General features: G+C 31.1%; 2 protein-coding genes and 1 long non-coding RNA gene across 4 annotated transcripts; 2 read left to right on the top strand and 1 right to left on the bottom strand.

Annotated features, from left to right (window-relative positions):
- Positions 1-1,457: 1,457 nt before the first annotated feature.
- Positions 1,458-3,400, top strand: LOC126682688 (nuclear poly(A) polymerase 1-like). Its single transcript, XM_050378436.2, has one exon. The coding sequence runs from the start codon at positions 1,491-1,493 to the stop codon at positions 3,348-3,350; it is 1,860 nt and encodes a 619-aa protein (XP_050234393.2). The 5' UTR covers positions 1,458-1,490; the 3' UTR covers positions 3,351-3,400.
- Positions 3,401-3,770: 370 nt separating this feature from the next.
- On the bottom strand, positions 3,771-12,945 carry LOC126682623 (ATPase 10, plasma membrane-type-like). 2 transcript variants are annotated; one of them, XM_050378361.2, is made up of 22 exons: positions 12,413-12,942; positions 11,299-11,373; positions 11,090-11,209; positions 10,913-11,011; positions 10,688-10,825; positions 10,277-10,411; positions 9,990-10,169; positions 9,244-9,450; positions 9,022-9,141; positions 8,692-8,811; positions 8,489-8,614; positions 8,283-8,387; positions 8,056-8,200; positions 7,794-7,955; positions 7,324-7,562; positions 7,169-7,201; positions 7,008-7,089; positions 6,608-6,768; positions 6,353-6,526; positions 6,080-6,262; positions 5,748-5,848; positions 3,771-4,173 (listed from the first exon to the last, which is right to left on the bottom strand). In XM_050378361.2, exons 2-22 carry the CDS (start codon positions 11,362-11,364, stop codon positions 4,170-4,172), a joined length of 2,700 nt encoding a protein of 899 aa, XP_050234318.1. In that variant the 5' UTR covers positions 11,365-11,373; positions 12,413-12,942; the 3' UTR covers positions 3,771-4,169. The 2 variants fall into 2 exon arrangements, with proteins under 2 accessions (XP_050234318.1, XP_050234317.1); XM_050378360.2 differs by having other exon boundaries at positions 6,353-6,768; positions 12,413-12,945.
- On the top strand, positions 4,148-4,865 carry LOC126682624 (uncharacterized). The gene is made up of 2 exons (XR_007641476.2): positions 4,148-4,238; positions 4,620-4,865. It is a non-coding gene; the product is annotated as an uncharacterized LOC126682624 (long non-coding RNA).
- Positions 12,946-17,236: the final 4,291 nt, after the last annotated feature.

A 17,236-nucleotide genomic window follows, 5' to 3' on the forward strand; every position in this document is an offset into this window, starting at 1 on the left:
GGTTAGTAAGTGTGTTTGTGGTGTTTTTTTTTTTTTGAAATGGAACTTGTAAATTTAGAATCAAATCATATATGTTGAAATATTTTTTTAAAAAAATCAAAATAATTAAAGAACTTCGGATAAATTTATGATAAGAAATAGAGATATATGAATAAAATTATGAATAACAGAGAATTTTGTATGCTTCTTCAAGTATCTGAAATTATATCCCATTTTTAATAACTGCAATTTGTATTAAAAAAAAGCAGAAAGGAAAAAATTGAAGGCAAAAAAGAAAACTGCAAATCTAGTTTGCAAATCAATTCCTTAAAATGATTTTGCAAATCCAATTTGAAATGGATGAATTTCTTAAGGTTATGTGAAATTCATTTGTAAATTCGATTTTTCGTATTCGGAATAAATAAATGTATTAAAACAATTTTAGAATTGAAATTCTGAAATTGAATTTAGTTATAATTTGAGAAATTGTAAATCCAGCTAAAATGGGTAGAATTTGCAATTAAATTCCAAAAATTTAAAAGAATAATTTTATTTGACTAAATTATCCTTACTTTATAAAGCTATTTATTTTCATTTTCTTTATTACTATTGTTTTTTCTTTCTTTCTATCTTTTTCTTTTAATTTTCATTTCCATCTTTTTTTCATATATATTATTATTTCCAATTTTTAAAAATCATTTAAATTATTTTATATATCTTAACCATAATATTAGTGACTTTAATATTATTACTTTTAAATATTTATATATACATAGTATTTAATAAGTTCATATTATAAAAAATATATAATGATCATTTCTATTTTTAAAATATTTTTAATAAAATATTTATAAGGTTAATTTGGAAATAAAGTTATTAAGAATATAATTCAATTCTAGAATTCATTACAAATATAAATATATGGAATTCATTTCATTTCAATTCTAAATTTTATATTTTTTCATTTCAAATGTTATAATCCATTTGTAAATGATTTTCACATAAAATTCATTTGTTCAGAGAACAGTTTCTCAAATTAAAATTGAAAAAGTTGTGACTGGAAATGGTTAGTGGTAGTAGCCACCGTTGCGGCTGGCACCTTACTTAAAAATTCAAATTAATACTAATGTCAACAAAACAAAAAATGAGAAAAGTAAATAGGCATACCCGTAGAAGATTTTTAACTAAGTTAAAGGGAAACTTGTGTAGAAAGCAATGCATGGTGGTGATGTAAGTAGAGTAGAAAGCCCCGGATGAGGATTGAGAGTCCTTGTTTTGTTTTACTACTTATCTTACCACTAATTATTTCCTTAATTATACAAACCAATTTGATTTATCCTAACAAACCTCATCTCCATTTTTCCTATAACAATGCACTTGTTCCTTTTCTTTTCAGGATTTGGAATATTCTTAATTTGAATCGCCTCTCTATATATTTGTATCATATGATGCCATACAAACACTCTGCTACAAAATACAGAACCAAGAAAGAAAGAAAACCATTTGCTAAAATGGTGAGCCCTGGAAGTAACAAGCAGAAGCAACAGCAGCGATTCGGCATTACAGAACCAATATCTTTTGGCGGCCCTACTGAGTACGATGTGATCAACACGCGTGAGATCGAAAAGCTTTTGCAAGATGCCGGATTGTACGAGACTCAGGAGGAGGCTGTTTGTAGAGAGGAAGTGCTCGGCAGAATTGACCAGACTGTGAAGCGTTGGGTCAAAGTAATCAGCCGCAAGAAAGGGTTAAATGAGCAGTTAGTGCAAGAAGCAAACGCCAAGATTTTCACCTTTGGTTCTTATCGATTAGGGGTGCATGGCCCCGGTGCAGATATCGACATTCTTTGTGTGGGACCTAGACATGCGACGCGAGAAGAAGATTTTTTCGGTGAGCTACATGGAATGCTTTCTGAGATGCCTGAAGTGACAGAGTTGCATCCTGTTCCTGATGCGTATGTTCCAGTGATGAAATTCAAGTTTCTGGACGTTTCTGTGGATCTTCTTTATGCAAGATTGTCCCTTTCGGTGATTCCTGAAGATTTGGATATTTCGCAGGACTTTGTACTACACAACACGGATGAACAAACTGTTCGTAGTCTTAATGGTAGTAGAGTTACAGACCATATTTTACGATTGGTGCCAAATATTCAGAATTTCCGCAGAACATTGCGATGCATGAAATATTGGGCAAAGCGACGCGGTGTTTATTCAAATGTGTCAGGGTTTCTAGGTGGTATAAACTGGGCGTTACTTGTCGCACGCATATGCCAGCTATTTCCCAATGCGCTGCCCAATATGCTAGTCTCCCGGTTTTTCAGGGTGTATACGCAGTGGCGTTGGCCGAATCCCGTCATGCTCTGTCCAATTGAAGAAGGATCTCTTGGTGTTCCAGTTTGGGATCCTAGTAGAAATCCAAAGGACAAGAATCATTTGATGCCAATCATCACTCCTGCTTATCCTTCCATGAATTCTAGCTACAATGTGTCGTACAACACTCTGCGCATCATGTCAGAAGAGTTCCAAAGGGGGAATGATATATGTGAGGCTATGGAGGCAAGTAAGGCGGATTGGGATAATCTATTCGAGCCTGTCGCGTTCTTTGAAGCATACAAGAATTACCTGCAGATAGATATCGGTGCACAAAATGAAGATGATTTAAGAAAGTGGAAAGGCTGGGTTGAATCTCGTCTTCGTCAGCTTGTCTTAAGGATTGAGAGACACACATATAATGAGCTTCAATGCCATCCATACCCTGGAGAATTTGCAGACAAATCAAGGCCTCTACATTGTTCGTATTTTATGGGTTTGCAGCGTAAACAAGGAGCTCATGCGAATGAAGGGGTACCGTTTGATATCAGGCTAACTATTGAGGAATTTAAATATGTTGTCAATATGTATACCTCGTGGGTGCCTGGAATGGAGATCTATGTAAGTCACGTAAAGCGACGAAGTATTCCTAGTTTTGTTTTTCCAAGTGGTATCCGTCCTTCAAAAGAAACTTGGGACAGCAGACGAAGTTTAGCAGAAAAATTAGCTGAAGGTAAAGGAGTTTCAGATGGATCGGATGAAGGAAGGAAGCGAAAGCAGAGTGACGAAAATGTAGGAAATCTGAAGAAAATGTGTGACAGTTCAATGGAATCTTCACTGCCAAATACTACAAGTTTAACGAAACCATCAAATGCACCAGTGATCTCCAACAGTGGAGCTGCTGCATTCACTTCCTTATGTCCTAATGTTGGCTTGGAGGAGCTTGAGTCTGTTGAACTCGCGGCACCAATTTCTATTCGGATTCCATCTGTGGCTCAGCGAAAGCCACTTATCAGGTTGAGCTTCACCTCACTAGGTAGAGCCAATGTCAGATGCAGCTAAAAGGGACAGAGTGTAAGCTGGAAGAAAGCTATAGATTCTCTAGATTTTTCGATGTAGATTTTTGAAATTTCAATCAATGTAGATTTTTAAGTCAATTTATATACTATGACTTGTTAGTAAGCAAAATTTATTTTTCAGAATTGTAATTTTGAACATCTAATTTGAAATAATTAAGAAACAATAACAAAATTAAATGTTAATGGTGTATGATGAATATAAACGGTATGTCCAAATTGTTAAGTCTCAGTACTGATTCAGCATGTCCTCTCAATGTATAAATTTCTCCAGCCTGAAAATATTCTAGTTCATTTCAAAGCAAGTTGCTCCAAAGAAGCAAATTAATCAAACAACATACAAATTCGAATCAGTTGCACGGAAACAAAATGCTGAAATGTAAAAAAACTATAAAACGGATACACAATCTATATCTATATCTATACTATATTATAATTCTGAACTCCCAAATTCTGTTTTAACACAATAGCACTCTATAATTCTGACACGTGGATTATTCACTCTCATCAACTCTCTCACTCATAACTTACACGGCCTTGCTCTAAACAAAAACGGAAAAGACTGCACAGCCAACTAATAACGTAAAATTCAATTCCCAGACGTTTTTTAATTCCCGAACAGTTCAAATCTTTCGAACTTCTCTAAAAAACCCAATTCCCTCCCAGACGTTGTGCGCCCATTCAACTGTTCAATCCGTTACACGACACTGCTGCAGTGGTATTTAAAATTGAAAAACTAGCACCATTCAGGTTCAACATCAAAAAACCACCAAAACCCATCTCCGTCTTCAATCTTCCATATAACTCAGCTGTAACAACCAAATTTTGTTAACCCAGAATCTCGGATAGGAAAATATGGAATTCATCGGCTCAGGTCAGCTTTAATTTTCAATCTTTAAAAATTATGTGCTAGGTTATATGGGTTTAGGCTATATTTGGAATTTTTTTATTCGCAGAATTTTAATCGCTTTTTGGGCAATAGTTTTCTGGAAATTTGGGAATTTATGTTGTACTTTGGCTCATGTGCACATCAGATACTCGATTAAATGGGTTTAGGCAATTTCTGATTATTGACGGAATTTTAATCACTTTCTGTGAAATATTTTTCTAGAAATTTGGGGTGAATTAATATATAAATGTTTATTTCTTCAAATACTTAAAAAGGTCTCATGCTTTTAATTTATGCTGACAATCTGTGCTCGAGTAATTGTTTCACTGAAAATTGAAAGAAATATAAAGAGTAAATTCATAGCAGGTGTTATCGAGTGCAAATATGCAGTTCGGTTTTTCATCATGGTTAGATAAGCAGTGATGGTATTGAGACTCAAATGAATTATGAAGTAATTGGGATGTGTAATTTCATCGGATATAATGATAAGGGATGTAGTTTTCTAAGTATTTAACCTGTCATGTATCAATTATTTACTCTATCATTCAAATAGAGTGTTATGAATATTTTGATAAGTTAATTGACACATCGACAAGTTGGTAATTTTTTAAATTTAAATTGATTTATAATTTTATAAAATATTATTGTAAGTTATGACATATAAAAAGTAAAACTAATAGAATTTTAAAAGTTCAATGACTATAATATTCTAATCTTTTTAATATATTAGTAGTGTTTATATGTAATTGTATATGACGAGTTTTTATAAATTTTAATCAATAAAATATTATATTATTATATGTTATGAAATATGAAAAGTTTTTGAAATTTAATTAGTTAACATTTTAAATAGAATTTAAATTTTATGATGATCATGGGTACTTTGACAAGTGGACTGATCATAAACTGCCAATTAAAGTTTTTTTATTTTATAATTATATTAAATTAACAAATAATGTAAAATGTAGCTTCTTGTACATTATGGAATTTAAAAAATAAAAAATAAATAATAAATAAATTTAATTCAAAATAAAATGTAACTTATATTTTTGAAAATTTTGATGGTTATAAAATTTGAAGATTTTATTTATGTTTATGAGTTATAACATTTCAAAGATTTTGATATATAATTAATATTTATAGATTATGAATTACAATTATTTTTTAAATTAATTAGTTTAAGTAAATGTTAATAACATTTATAAGCTACTAAATATGATTCTTTAGAAAACAGTTTAATCACCAAATTTAGCAATATTATATTAATATATTTTAAAGTTTAATTTATATTAAGAAGTTAAATTATTTAATTTAATACAAATTAAAAAATTAGTAAAGTTTGAAAACTTAATTTTAAAACATATCTTAGGCCAACAATCAAATAAAGAATTAAATTTTTAAAAAATATAAAATTATTCAATCTCACCCGCGCAACGCGCGGGTATCGACCTAGTAAAATAAAATTTTCAAAGAAATTCGCTTCTAATAGCCTACCTGGTAATTTCAGCACACTGACTGGCCTGCTCAGAAACAAAAGAAGATCCTGTATTGGCACAGAATTCCTGGTTTGGCTCCTCCAAGCCTTGTAGACTTCTCTGAGAAAGCAGCCATATAAAAGAATCATTCTGATGGACTAATTGAACGAAATAGAATTGAAATCTTGTTTAATAAAAAATGACCAAAATAACAATAAAAGAATAAATATTATCAAATTATTGAATCGCGTATGATTGCAAGTTGCAACGGTTAATCGATAAATTAAACATTCACAAAATTCGTTGATTCTAAGAATACCGAAAATTGGAAAACTCAGAAGAATCACACACCTTTCTTTCAAATACAAGGTTCCATGGTTCTCCGCTCAATGCGTAACGAACTGCAAACTTTATGAAATCCAACGGTACGTAAAAGATCAAACTGTATAACCATATCACACCAGCCCATCTCCATCCAATGCCACTAAATGAAGAAAATGCAATTTCTGCATACACTGCAATTAAGGTTGCTACCTATACATACAATGAGAACATACAAAAAATAGTAGACCATTAGTACTCTTATCAGAGACAAAATTGAATGAATATATGACAAGCATATACCAGTTGAGCCACTGCAAATGCACACATCAAGAGAACTCCGGGTCGCTCCAGAAACGAAAAACTTTGACAACGCGTAACGAATATTAGGGCCTGGCTGATAATGCTCACATGTAGATATACAGCAGAGGCTACTTCTTCAGTTTTGTTTGATATATCTCTTACATTGAACGTTTTCTGCACATAATTTGATAAAATTTTGAGAAAAAAATGGTATTTTTTTATTGGAATATTCAAGAAGGATTGATTGATTGATACCTCGAAGAAATTAGTGTCGATCACAACCCAGTAGAACAGGACAGTTACTAAGGCTAGATATGTTCCGATGATTATTCCGGTTATGAATATTTCCGGTAGCTTCCAATTGTCGGGCCATAGCGATGGTTTGACTCGATCATGTGAAATAGTCATGATAGTCCCTAGAGAAAATGAAAGGGGTCCTGATTTACTACAGCTGTTAACCAAATTTATGTTGCACTTATGAAACTCTAAAACTTCATATTTATAACTTATTCTTATAGTATAAAAATCATTTTTCGTCTCTCATTTCAGCGTTTATGTTTCCGTGCTACATAGATAATAGTCTTTCCACCGTGTTTCGAATTCTGATCCGTGTTAATCAGTAAAGAATGTGACAAGATTGGCTAGGAGTTCTTACCATCATTAAGTATTGCCATAATCAGAACCATGAAAGGTGGAAAATCGAATTCCCATATTAATGCTAAAAGCATAAAACCAAGCTGCATATGAGTTTCTAACATCAATTCAAAATCAAAATTTAACATAGAAATTGGAAATATACAAGAAAACTCAGCTAACCACGATACGAATGGTAATTGAGACTGCATATATCTGCACATTGCATACAAAAAACATAGTGATGTTATAGAATACAGGGAGAAAACAGTAATTTTGACCTAATCTCGGGAGGAGGATAGTAATTATCCCTATGATAAAAAAAGGTGAGACTTAACTGTATAGTTTTTCATTCTCTGGAAAATAGCTCTGCTGGTTAAGACAGCACTGATTATGACACTTAAGCCAGGCTCAGTTAAGACAATGTCCGAAGCACTTCTTGCAGCATCTGTTGCATCTGCCACTGCTATACCGACATCTGCTTTCTTCAAGGCTGGTGCATCATTTACACCATCTCCGGTCATCCCGACTATATGATGCTTTTCTTGTAAGATTCTTACAATTTCGTATTTATGTTCTGAAAAATTTATACGAGTAACACGTGTTACTTAAGAGCTATGTAGCACGGAAACAAAAATGTTAAAACGCAAAATGCTGGAACAGAAAACAGCAAAATGACATTTGTTTACAATAAGCTATAAATATAGAGTTTCAGAGTTTTAAAGCGTTTTTAGATATAGAAATGGAAATAAAATATAGAAATGTAGGATAACTTGAGAGTCAAGATACAAGTATGCAATGAATATACCTGGAAATATGCCAGCGAAGCCGTCTGCCTTCTCAACGAGCTCATCCAACGGAATAGCCTCATTTTCATCTTTTTCGCAGCCTAGCAGCGACGAAGAGGGATACATGTTCGTTCCCATGCCAAGTCGTCTTCCTGTCTCCTTGGCAATTGCTAGCTGATCACCTACATTATTAGCACATAAAAGACATTAGTTTTTTTTCTTGAATTTGTATTGAAATATCTCACAGCAGAAATGAGATCAAAATTGATCTACATTTCGGACCTGTAATCATCTTGACATTAATTCCGAGGTTAAGTGCTCGACGAATGGTCTCAGCACTATCATGTCTTGGAGGATCAAACAAGGGCAATAAACCACAAAATGTCCAAGGTCCTCCAGGACTGTCCTTAATTTTTTCAGGTACTTCCTGCAAGAGTGGGTTTACAAAATTATGTACAAGCTGATCCCTTTTGCTAACACAAACAAAAATATAGGTGCAAGTAGAATGCCTGAATCGCGACTCCAAGTGATCTCAGGCCTCTATCTGCGAATTTTTCGACGATGGTGTGAACTTTTTGAGCAATGAGATCCTTATCTTTGCACAGCTTTAGTATCTGAAATATTGGAAAATGACATGAGATGCTTAACTTTGATATTTAACCAATGTACAACAATTTCTTTGTCGAATGTGAGCATTATGAGGTCAAATGAAAACCTGTTCCGGAGCTCCTTTGCTGATACGATACCATTTACCATTATTTGAATCGATATATGTAATTGCAGTACGTTTTTCGACTGGATTGAAAGGCAGGAAATGGACTTCCTCAATGGTCGCGCGTGCCTAAATCATGATCATCATTATTATCATTATTATTACTATTATCAAAGAAAAACGAGTTAACTCGTCTTTTGGCTGACCTCATTTGGATCGGCAAGCATATCAACAATTGCGGAATCAATAGCGTCCTGGTTCTCAAGCCTGGATGCTCTTGATGCAAGCAAAACTATTATGTCTTTATCCACTTCATGGTTGAAAATCTGTAATGAGACATCAAATTCAGTCATAAAGAGGTAAAAACAGGGAATTCTGTTTTTAACTAAATGCTCTGTTCAAGAACAGAGCAATCTGTATTCAATACAGAATATTCATATTTGCTGTTATTGCAAATGGTAATGTAAGGCATTATAAGGTAGAAATTAAGTTTATTAAAGATTACGTAGAGAATTAGATAAGATTTTTTATTTCACCTCGATAAGGTTTCGATCAACTGTGAGGCGATTCAAGGTGAGAGTTCCGGTTTTGTCACAACAAAGAACATCCATGCCTGCCATTTCTTCAATTGCAGTCATCCTCTTTGTGATAGCACCCTAATTAAAATTTGAAAAAGAAACTAAAAATAAAATGCCTTGCAATTTGAACACAAACTTCCGTTTTGTTTGCTATTCAAATCACTGATATACGAAAAGTACTTGTTGAGAGAGACGATGAGCACCAATAGCAAGTGTAACAGACAAAACAGTAGGCATAGCTATAGGGATTCCTCCAATCAAGAGAACAAGAAGGTTGTTGATTCCATCCCGATATGACCGACCCTGAACCGCATACATTATTATGGTTTCAAGAACCATTCCTAGTGCTATAGAACAAATGCAGAAGTTCCCAATGGCAGTAAGAACCTGTCATGCAACATTTTCATAATTTGGATCACTTTTTTATTTCTAGCAGTTGAGATTAAAGAGATTAGAACTGAAAAATTTTGAAACTGTAAAACTAGCATTATGCAATATTTACAGAAGTTCTTACATAATATGTGTTTGTTAGAACTAGAAGGAGCACAGTGTAGCGAGAACACATTCATGAGCCCAGAAAGGGAACCACAATCGTGGCCAGATTAGTCGGTCTTTTTCACTTATGTGTTCCTCATTCTACTCGAACCTTTTATATTTAGAATTTCAATCACACTTGATATTCAACATGTTTTGTGGATTAAAGCATACAAACAAGCCTAGAAACTATAGTAATAGTCATTTCTTAGGCAGTCTGATATATGCTGCACGGAAATAAAAATGCTGAAACGGAAACATTTGAACAGCAAAATGACATGTTTTAGATTAGATATAGGAAGTTCTGTGTTTCAAAAGTGTTTATGAAAATGGAAATAAAACATTGAAACATTTGATTCGGACAATAATGATTAATTTATGTTTGTAAGTACCTTCTGAAAATGGCTAACAATTTCTGTGGAATCGACGAGACGTGCTGCTTTTCCGAAGAAAGTTTTAGCACCGGTGGCAATAACAACAGCTTCAATTTCACCTTGCTTACATGTAGAACCAGAAAACACTTCATCACCGGTCTTCTTGGTTACAAGAAGAGATTCTCCTGTAAGAGCTGACTGCATACAAAAATCACTACACCATTACTATATATTATAGTACTTGAGTGCTTGTTATGATCAGTAATCACTACTTAGCAGAATAGTTGGAAAGCAAAAGCACAAGCCTGATCGATTTTTAATGGATCGCCTTCGAGCAATCGAGCATCAGCAGGAATAATATCGCCAAGTTTAATGCTGACAATATCGCCTGGAACTAAAATCGCTGCGTCTTGCTCTTTCCATAGTCCATCCCTCAGAACCTGCAAATTATCCAAATAATACTTCTTCTGAATAGACATAACATGATTCGCTATGCAGGATTATAAACCTTCAATTAATTGCGTGCTCCTGGTTTTATTGAATATAATTCACCAATCAATATATATCACTAATTAATGTGATATTTATTGATTGGTTAATTACATTCAACAATGTTACCTGTCACGCAATTAATGTATGGTTCATAATCCTACGAGATGAACTAGGTTCATTTAAGAATTTGTCGTAATTGAGGCAATGAATCAAAAGGTACACACCTTTGTTTTTGGAGCTAGACGTGACATAAGTGCAGCTGAAGCATTTCCAGCATTATTTTCCTCTATAAAACTGATTGTTGAATTGATTATCAGAAGAATTATGATCCCTACAAAATCCTGCCAATCTGGACCTTCTCCCTGAAATAGTCAGAAAATTAACTAAAATTACTGTTAATTTTTTAAATCGGAATAAAATAATCACGCAGCCATTAGCAAGGCACTTACACCACCATTCGCAAGAGCAATTGCCATTATAGCTGCAGCTTCCATGATCCATGATAAAGGATTCCACATGAAACTCAGAAATTTTAAAATTTTATTTTCCTGCATTCAATTAAAAATTTACTCATTAACCAAAATACTTCCATGAATTATTGAATTTTCTAAAAGTGTACTGCTTACGGGCTTCTGATCAAGTTTGTTTAGACCAAAAATTTGTAATCGAAGTTCAGCATCTTCTGATGAAAGTCCGTGTTTTGAAGTTTTGAGTTGCTCGAAAACATCCTCGAGAGGCAACTGCTCCTATAAATCAAAAAGTTTTTCAAAAGTTCAGAATGTTTTTGATTTTGAAATGGTTGTCAAATGTTTAATCTTTTTGGTATTGAACTTACCAAATCAATCCCATCTCGATTGAAATTCTCAGGATCGAGCAACGGTTTCTCCAGCTCCTCGGCCATGATTCAGATCTTCAATCATTAATTACATAGTAACTTCAGAAAAGAATCAATGACAATATCACTAATCTAACTATATACTATGTTGCACCAAAATTTGTTGGATGTTTCGTTTTCATTTACATAAACTCTTTTGAAACTCTAAAACTTATTTTATTTCAGCGTTTTTATTTCTTGATATACATTCAGATTGGAACTAATACTTCTGAAGATGGTGTTGACTGTTAGCTTATAACTACCTCTCTTTGAACTTACCCTTCTAACCTAACGGTCTTATAATTTATAATTCTGTTACATTTCCCTCCAAAATCTCCAATTCTTTATTTCTTATTTTTATGGTAAGGACTAACGAAACATGTGTAACACTTTCTACTAATCAAACATCACGATTCATGAATGGCTAGATGTTAAAAAAGATATACATTTCAGAATTTATTATGTGGGAATGTTGGAATGAATATCTCTAATGCCTTTCGGTATTGCCGTGCGCACGAAAGGATCTCAGCTGGTATAGCGTTCTCGATCATCAAACTTGTCACGTTAAGCCGGAACTTTTTTTTCAAAGACATCAAGCCGTACATGGTTCGATTCATCTCTTAATGAATTTAAAAAAAGAGGATTGTCTTAATTATATTGTCCATTGGTACTTATATATTTACCTTTACAGAATATGGCTCAATGTTTATAACATTTGGGTTGTAGTCATATGAAATTGGTCTCTTTTTTTATATGCTAATGGTGAAGTTTTATGTTTTAAGTCTTGAGTGTAAAATAAACTTTCTATCTTTTTATAATTGATACACAAATTGCTTAATTCTAGTAGAAATTGCCATTTTTTTATTAAACTAAGAGAACAAACTTAAATTGTTAAGTGAAATCATAATATTTTTAACTTTCTCATGAAAAAAAAGTTTTGATAAAATTAGTTCACATCGTACATTGTAAGCATATGAAATAAACAAATTAACATGTAGTCCATTTGATTATAATTAGATGAATTAATGTCAAAATAAACCGTAATGATATATATGATTAGTGTTAGAATTCAAACCTGACAGTGGAGGGACAAGTTACAGGCGGTGGATGCAAGTAAAAGGACTTCTGTCAAAGTTGAAACTTCAATTCCGTTGCCAATCTGACCTAGCGGCCACCGCTCATTGCTGCCATTCCCCCCTAATTGTACAGTTATACAAAGGCTCTGGGCAATAAATTGAAAGTGATGACGGTTATTAGCGGTTTCTTCCATTGAATTTGCCGCCGCCACTTCCTCTTCACTGCTGCCATTCAATTTCTGGTATTTTCTTTCTATTTTCATCTTCAGGTTCTTACTTAATTCAATATTTCTTTAATTAATTATCCTTCCCTTCATCAAACCTAATTTTTAAATAATCTTGTTTTGTTTTTTCAATTTTTACTTACTTTTCATCATTTCTACTATATTTTTTCTTCCTTTTTGCAATTACAGTATGATTTTCTGCAGTTTTCCTTGCTTCCTTAAAACTCTACATGATTCGCTCAATTTCCGATTACCTAATACATACCACTTCCTATAGAAAATTATATTATCTGAGGCCATCTCCAACCCACTCTATAATTATTGGAACTCTATTTTATAGAGATAGAATAAATTTTTCTCCAACTACAAATTCTATCTCTATTTCTAAATAAGTTCTCCTCCAACCATATACTCTATCTCTAACTCTAAAATAAAATAAAATATTAATATTTTTAATATGTAAATTAAAAATTATATTTAAATAAAAGACACATATTAAACATTACATAAAAATAAAAATAAATATAAAAATTAATATAAGAAAATACAATATTATTATTATTATTATATTGTTGTTATTTTTATAATTGTTTATATTATCAATTAAAATATATTTTTTGTTAATCTTATATATTATTAGTTTATAATATATACGGTTTTTAAATATTTATAATTTTATTAGAAGTCATATAAAAAATAATAATAAAGATATATATTTTTAATATTTGAATATATTAGAACATAATTATATAAATTAAAATTATTGGTGACTGCTTTGTAGTTCTCATCATTTACTTTTGAAATGATTTATTCATTGGTGATGAGCAGTCATTTTTTATTTGTATATATTATTTTTTCAATTAATAAAGTTTAGCCATTGACAAAAAATAAAATAAGATTAATGTACCAATCCTAGTACGGAACTCATCCTTTTCAAAAACGCTGACAACTTCAGTTTCACTCAAATTGAAATGGAAATATACATTGGACATGGCTGATTTTCCTTTTTCTTTTATTTCAAGAACTTGAAAATTGAGCAAAACTCCAATCGATGGAGATCGAATGGAATGCATGTTCGTGGAAGGCACCGAATATGCAAGTTAAATAGCCTTTTCACTTTTCATTCTATATTTTACGGTAGAGTTAATTAAACAATCAGCAATTTTTAAGAATTTATCCAAATTTTTTAAAAATTATAAATTTATTTTTGTTTGACAAAATTGATTTAATTTCACCTACGTAACAATTGAATATGTAATTTTTTAAAAAAAAATGAAAAATGGAATAGTAGCCAAATAAGATGCACATGGTTCCGATAAATTAATTTTAAAAAATATTAAATTGATTTCGAAAAATTAAATATATTTTTACTGTATTGATTAGATTGGAATAGATTTATAATTTTTAAGAACTTTAGATAAATTTTTAAAAAATCAAAAAAAATTGAGTTTTTAACATCACTAGATCATTAAACAATTGATATAGTTTGAGGCTAGGTAGCACGGACACGGACACGGATACGGAGAAAGGGGACACTTGAAAACGGCGAAATGGTATAATTTTAAAATTTTCTATGTACAAAATGAAGTTTTGTATCCGAAACGTCAAGTGTCCGAAACATTTCCGAAACAGGAAACGTCGATTGAATGAAGTGTCCGTGCTACCTAATTGGGGTGAGCAAAAATTTAGTTAAACCAAATTAACTACATTGAGCGATTTATTTTGGTTACCTCAGTTAAAGGTTTTTCGTTATTTCAATTAAAGGTTTTCAGTTGGAGTGGTCGGTTTGGGTAGGTTGATAAAAATTGGATTAAAATTTCAAAAAATTGGTTATTCAAATTAATCAATTCTTTAATATATTTTAATCTATTTTTTAATATTCTTCTTTATACAATTTTAATGATTTAACCAAATTAATTGACTAATTCGGTTGGTTTAAAATTGTTTTTCTAAGATTTTGGTAAATTAATTAGATTCAATTAAGTTGGTTTTAATTATAAAGTCGGTTGGTTCTAAACGTTTGCTAACCCTAGATCTAGTGATATAAAAGACAAAAAAAATATGGATATCAATATAATCTAATTTACTTAGGTGTTGAACCACCATATCAATCAAGATAAGAGTTGTCTGCATTGACCCCCTTATCAAATCTGATTTTAGGATAGTTAAAGAAGATTTTGGGTAGACATATCGGTAATTTTTTTGACGGACAATTATTCTGTGAAATATCAAAATTGAAGTTCATATTAAAATACAAAACACACTAAAGTTCATAACTTTTAAAATAATTAAATTTTTTATTTATACAATATAAAATATAATAATGTAATGAATTATATGGACGTGACTATTCAATCCTATATTAATTTAATGACGTATACATGGTGCAATATAATAAAGTAATTATCTATGTTTCTTCAACCTTGTTTTATTTTCTTTTATTAAAAGAAGTATATGTTCAATTACTCATATTCTATGGTTTGCTTCAAAATGAAAATCAACTGTATAATGTGTGAGTACAGCTTATAATTTGCCCCATTCTCTGTGCGTAAGACAGCAAAAATCATGTCCGCCTACTATATCTCACTTCAGCACTAATTAATATTATGAGTTAAGAAATTTTATAAAATAATATTATTCCTCATTTTTAACCATATACAATAATATCATTTTAGAGTAAGACATCTAAATTAAGAAAATAATTAAAATACATAATACAATTTTTAGATTGTCCTTATTATTTACTGCTCATTTAATTTTAAATATTTATTTTGCATGTTTCAAAGAAAATTATTTTGCTGGTAAGAAGAGGAAAGAAAATAAAAGGCATGAGAAATATTAGTATTAAAATTCTATCATAAATGGATAGACAGATTTTAAAACATAGTATTTTATGTAAAAAAATAATCAATATTTTGAAATCACTCAAAAATCATATGAAATAAATTAGAAACTCTATAACAACATATAATTAAGAACGTAGAGAATATACAAAATGAATTAATATATCTAATAAAATTAATATATTCTGAATAAATATATATGACAATTTGATCCATTATTTTTATATTTTGAATCAATTATATCCAAGCTATAAGTAAATAAGATAAAGAGTTTAAATGATATAAAAAAAATTATGATTCAATATCTCAAAATTATTTTATGATAAATTAGCTTATATTTAAAAAAAACAGTGCATAGATTTTATCATAATAACATAAGAATTCATAAAATAATTTATTAATAACATTAAAATTTAATAGATAATTTTGTAATTAATTTACAAATTTTTCCTCACTTATGGACTAAATATATCATAAAAAAGTAAAAATAAAATCCAATTAATTTTTCATTTTTTTCATTTGTTATTTGGATATAATTGAAATAAATTATAAAACTATTAGACCTTACAGCTGATAATATAAATACAGTCCCATTAAAATTTAACGTTGAAATGGGTCTCAACTTAATAGATTAGAAGGATCAAACTTTATGATGCACGTGAGTTGCTAAAGCGCTATTATGACTTAAGTGATATTGCTGGTTTTGAACCGTATTTATGTATGTATCTGTTTAAAATTCGGGACCAGAGCTTTCCCTCCCGTTAGGGATCGACCTATCCGGTTAGAGTGGGAATTAATTTAAATGTAGAAAATTTAAAGGTGCCGTCATATAGTTGTAACTTGTAATTCATTTAGAACACAAATTATCAATAAAAACAAAATAGAAGGATCTTACTGGTGATTGAAGATTATTCTAAAAAGATTTACATGGATTTAAATGTTATTTTTACTTAGCAGAGAGTTACATATACAATGTATAAGATCCATCTTTGATTTTTACAACTAATTTATTGACAGCTAACTTCACCTTTGAACTAAATCTTTTCCTCTTTTATTCTTCATTTTATTGATTCAGAATCATTAGATTTGCTCAACCCCATTTTGCATATTATAAAGCAAAACCATATAGTTTTCCATTAAAAACCATTTTTTATATAGAATTTAACAGTTTAGCGCATATATTGGGGCAGAATGAGTAGTCGTTCCTGACTGCCCGTCACTAATTATTTCTAATCCTAATTCTATCTCTTTTCATATTAGTATTTCATTTTTTTAATTCTTAAATTCTATTTTAAAACCAATTGGTGTTAAGTGGAGGTGCCCAAGTAATATTGAAACACATGTTCATTCATACACATAACATAACCAATGTGGGATTCCCACTTCAATACTCCCCCTCACGCGTAGGGTCCGGACCGAGTAAACAATCCCTCCTCATGCATCTTACATGGGCCGGACCAAATTTAAATTGTGTGATTGGACAAGCATCTGATACCATGTCAGATTCCATTTTAAAACCAATTAGTGTTAAGTGGAGGTGCCCAACTAATATTTAAACACATGTCCATTCACACACATAACCAATGTGGGATTCCCACTTCAATATTAATCATCACTCTTGTTCTTTTTTATTCGTTAACTAAATTTTTTTATCTCGCTTTTTTTTACTTTCTGATTTCATTATAATCTAGCGTCAATTACTATTGCTTCTGTAAGTGTACATATCGAAATAATTTTCTCCTTAAATTTTTATAAA

The sequence above is a fragment of the Mercurialis annua genome, linkage group LG5 (assembly GCF_937616625.2).
Source record: "Mercurialis annua linkage group LG5, ddMerAnnu1.2, whole genome shotgun sequence".
Lineage (NCBI taxonomy): Eukaryota > Viridiplantae > Streptophyta > Magnoliopsida > Malpighiales > Euphorbiaceae > Mercurialis > Mercurialis annua.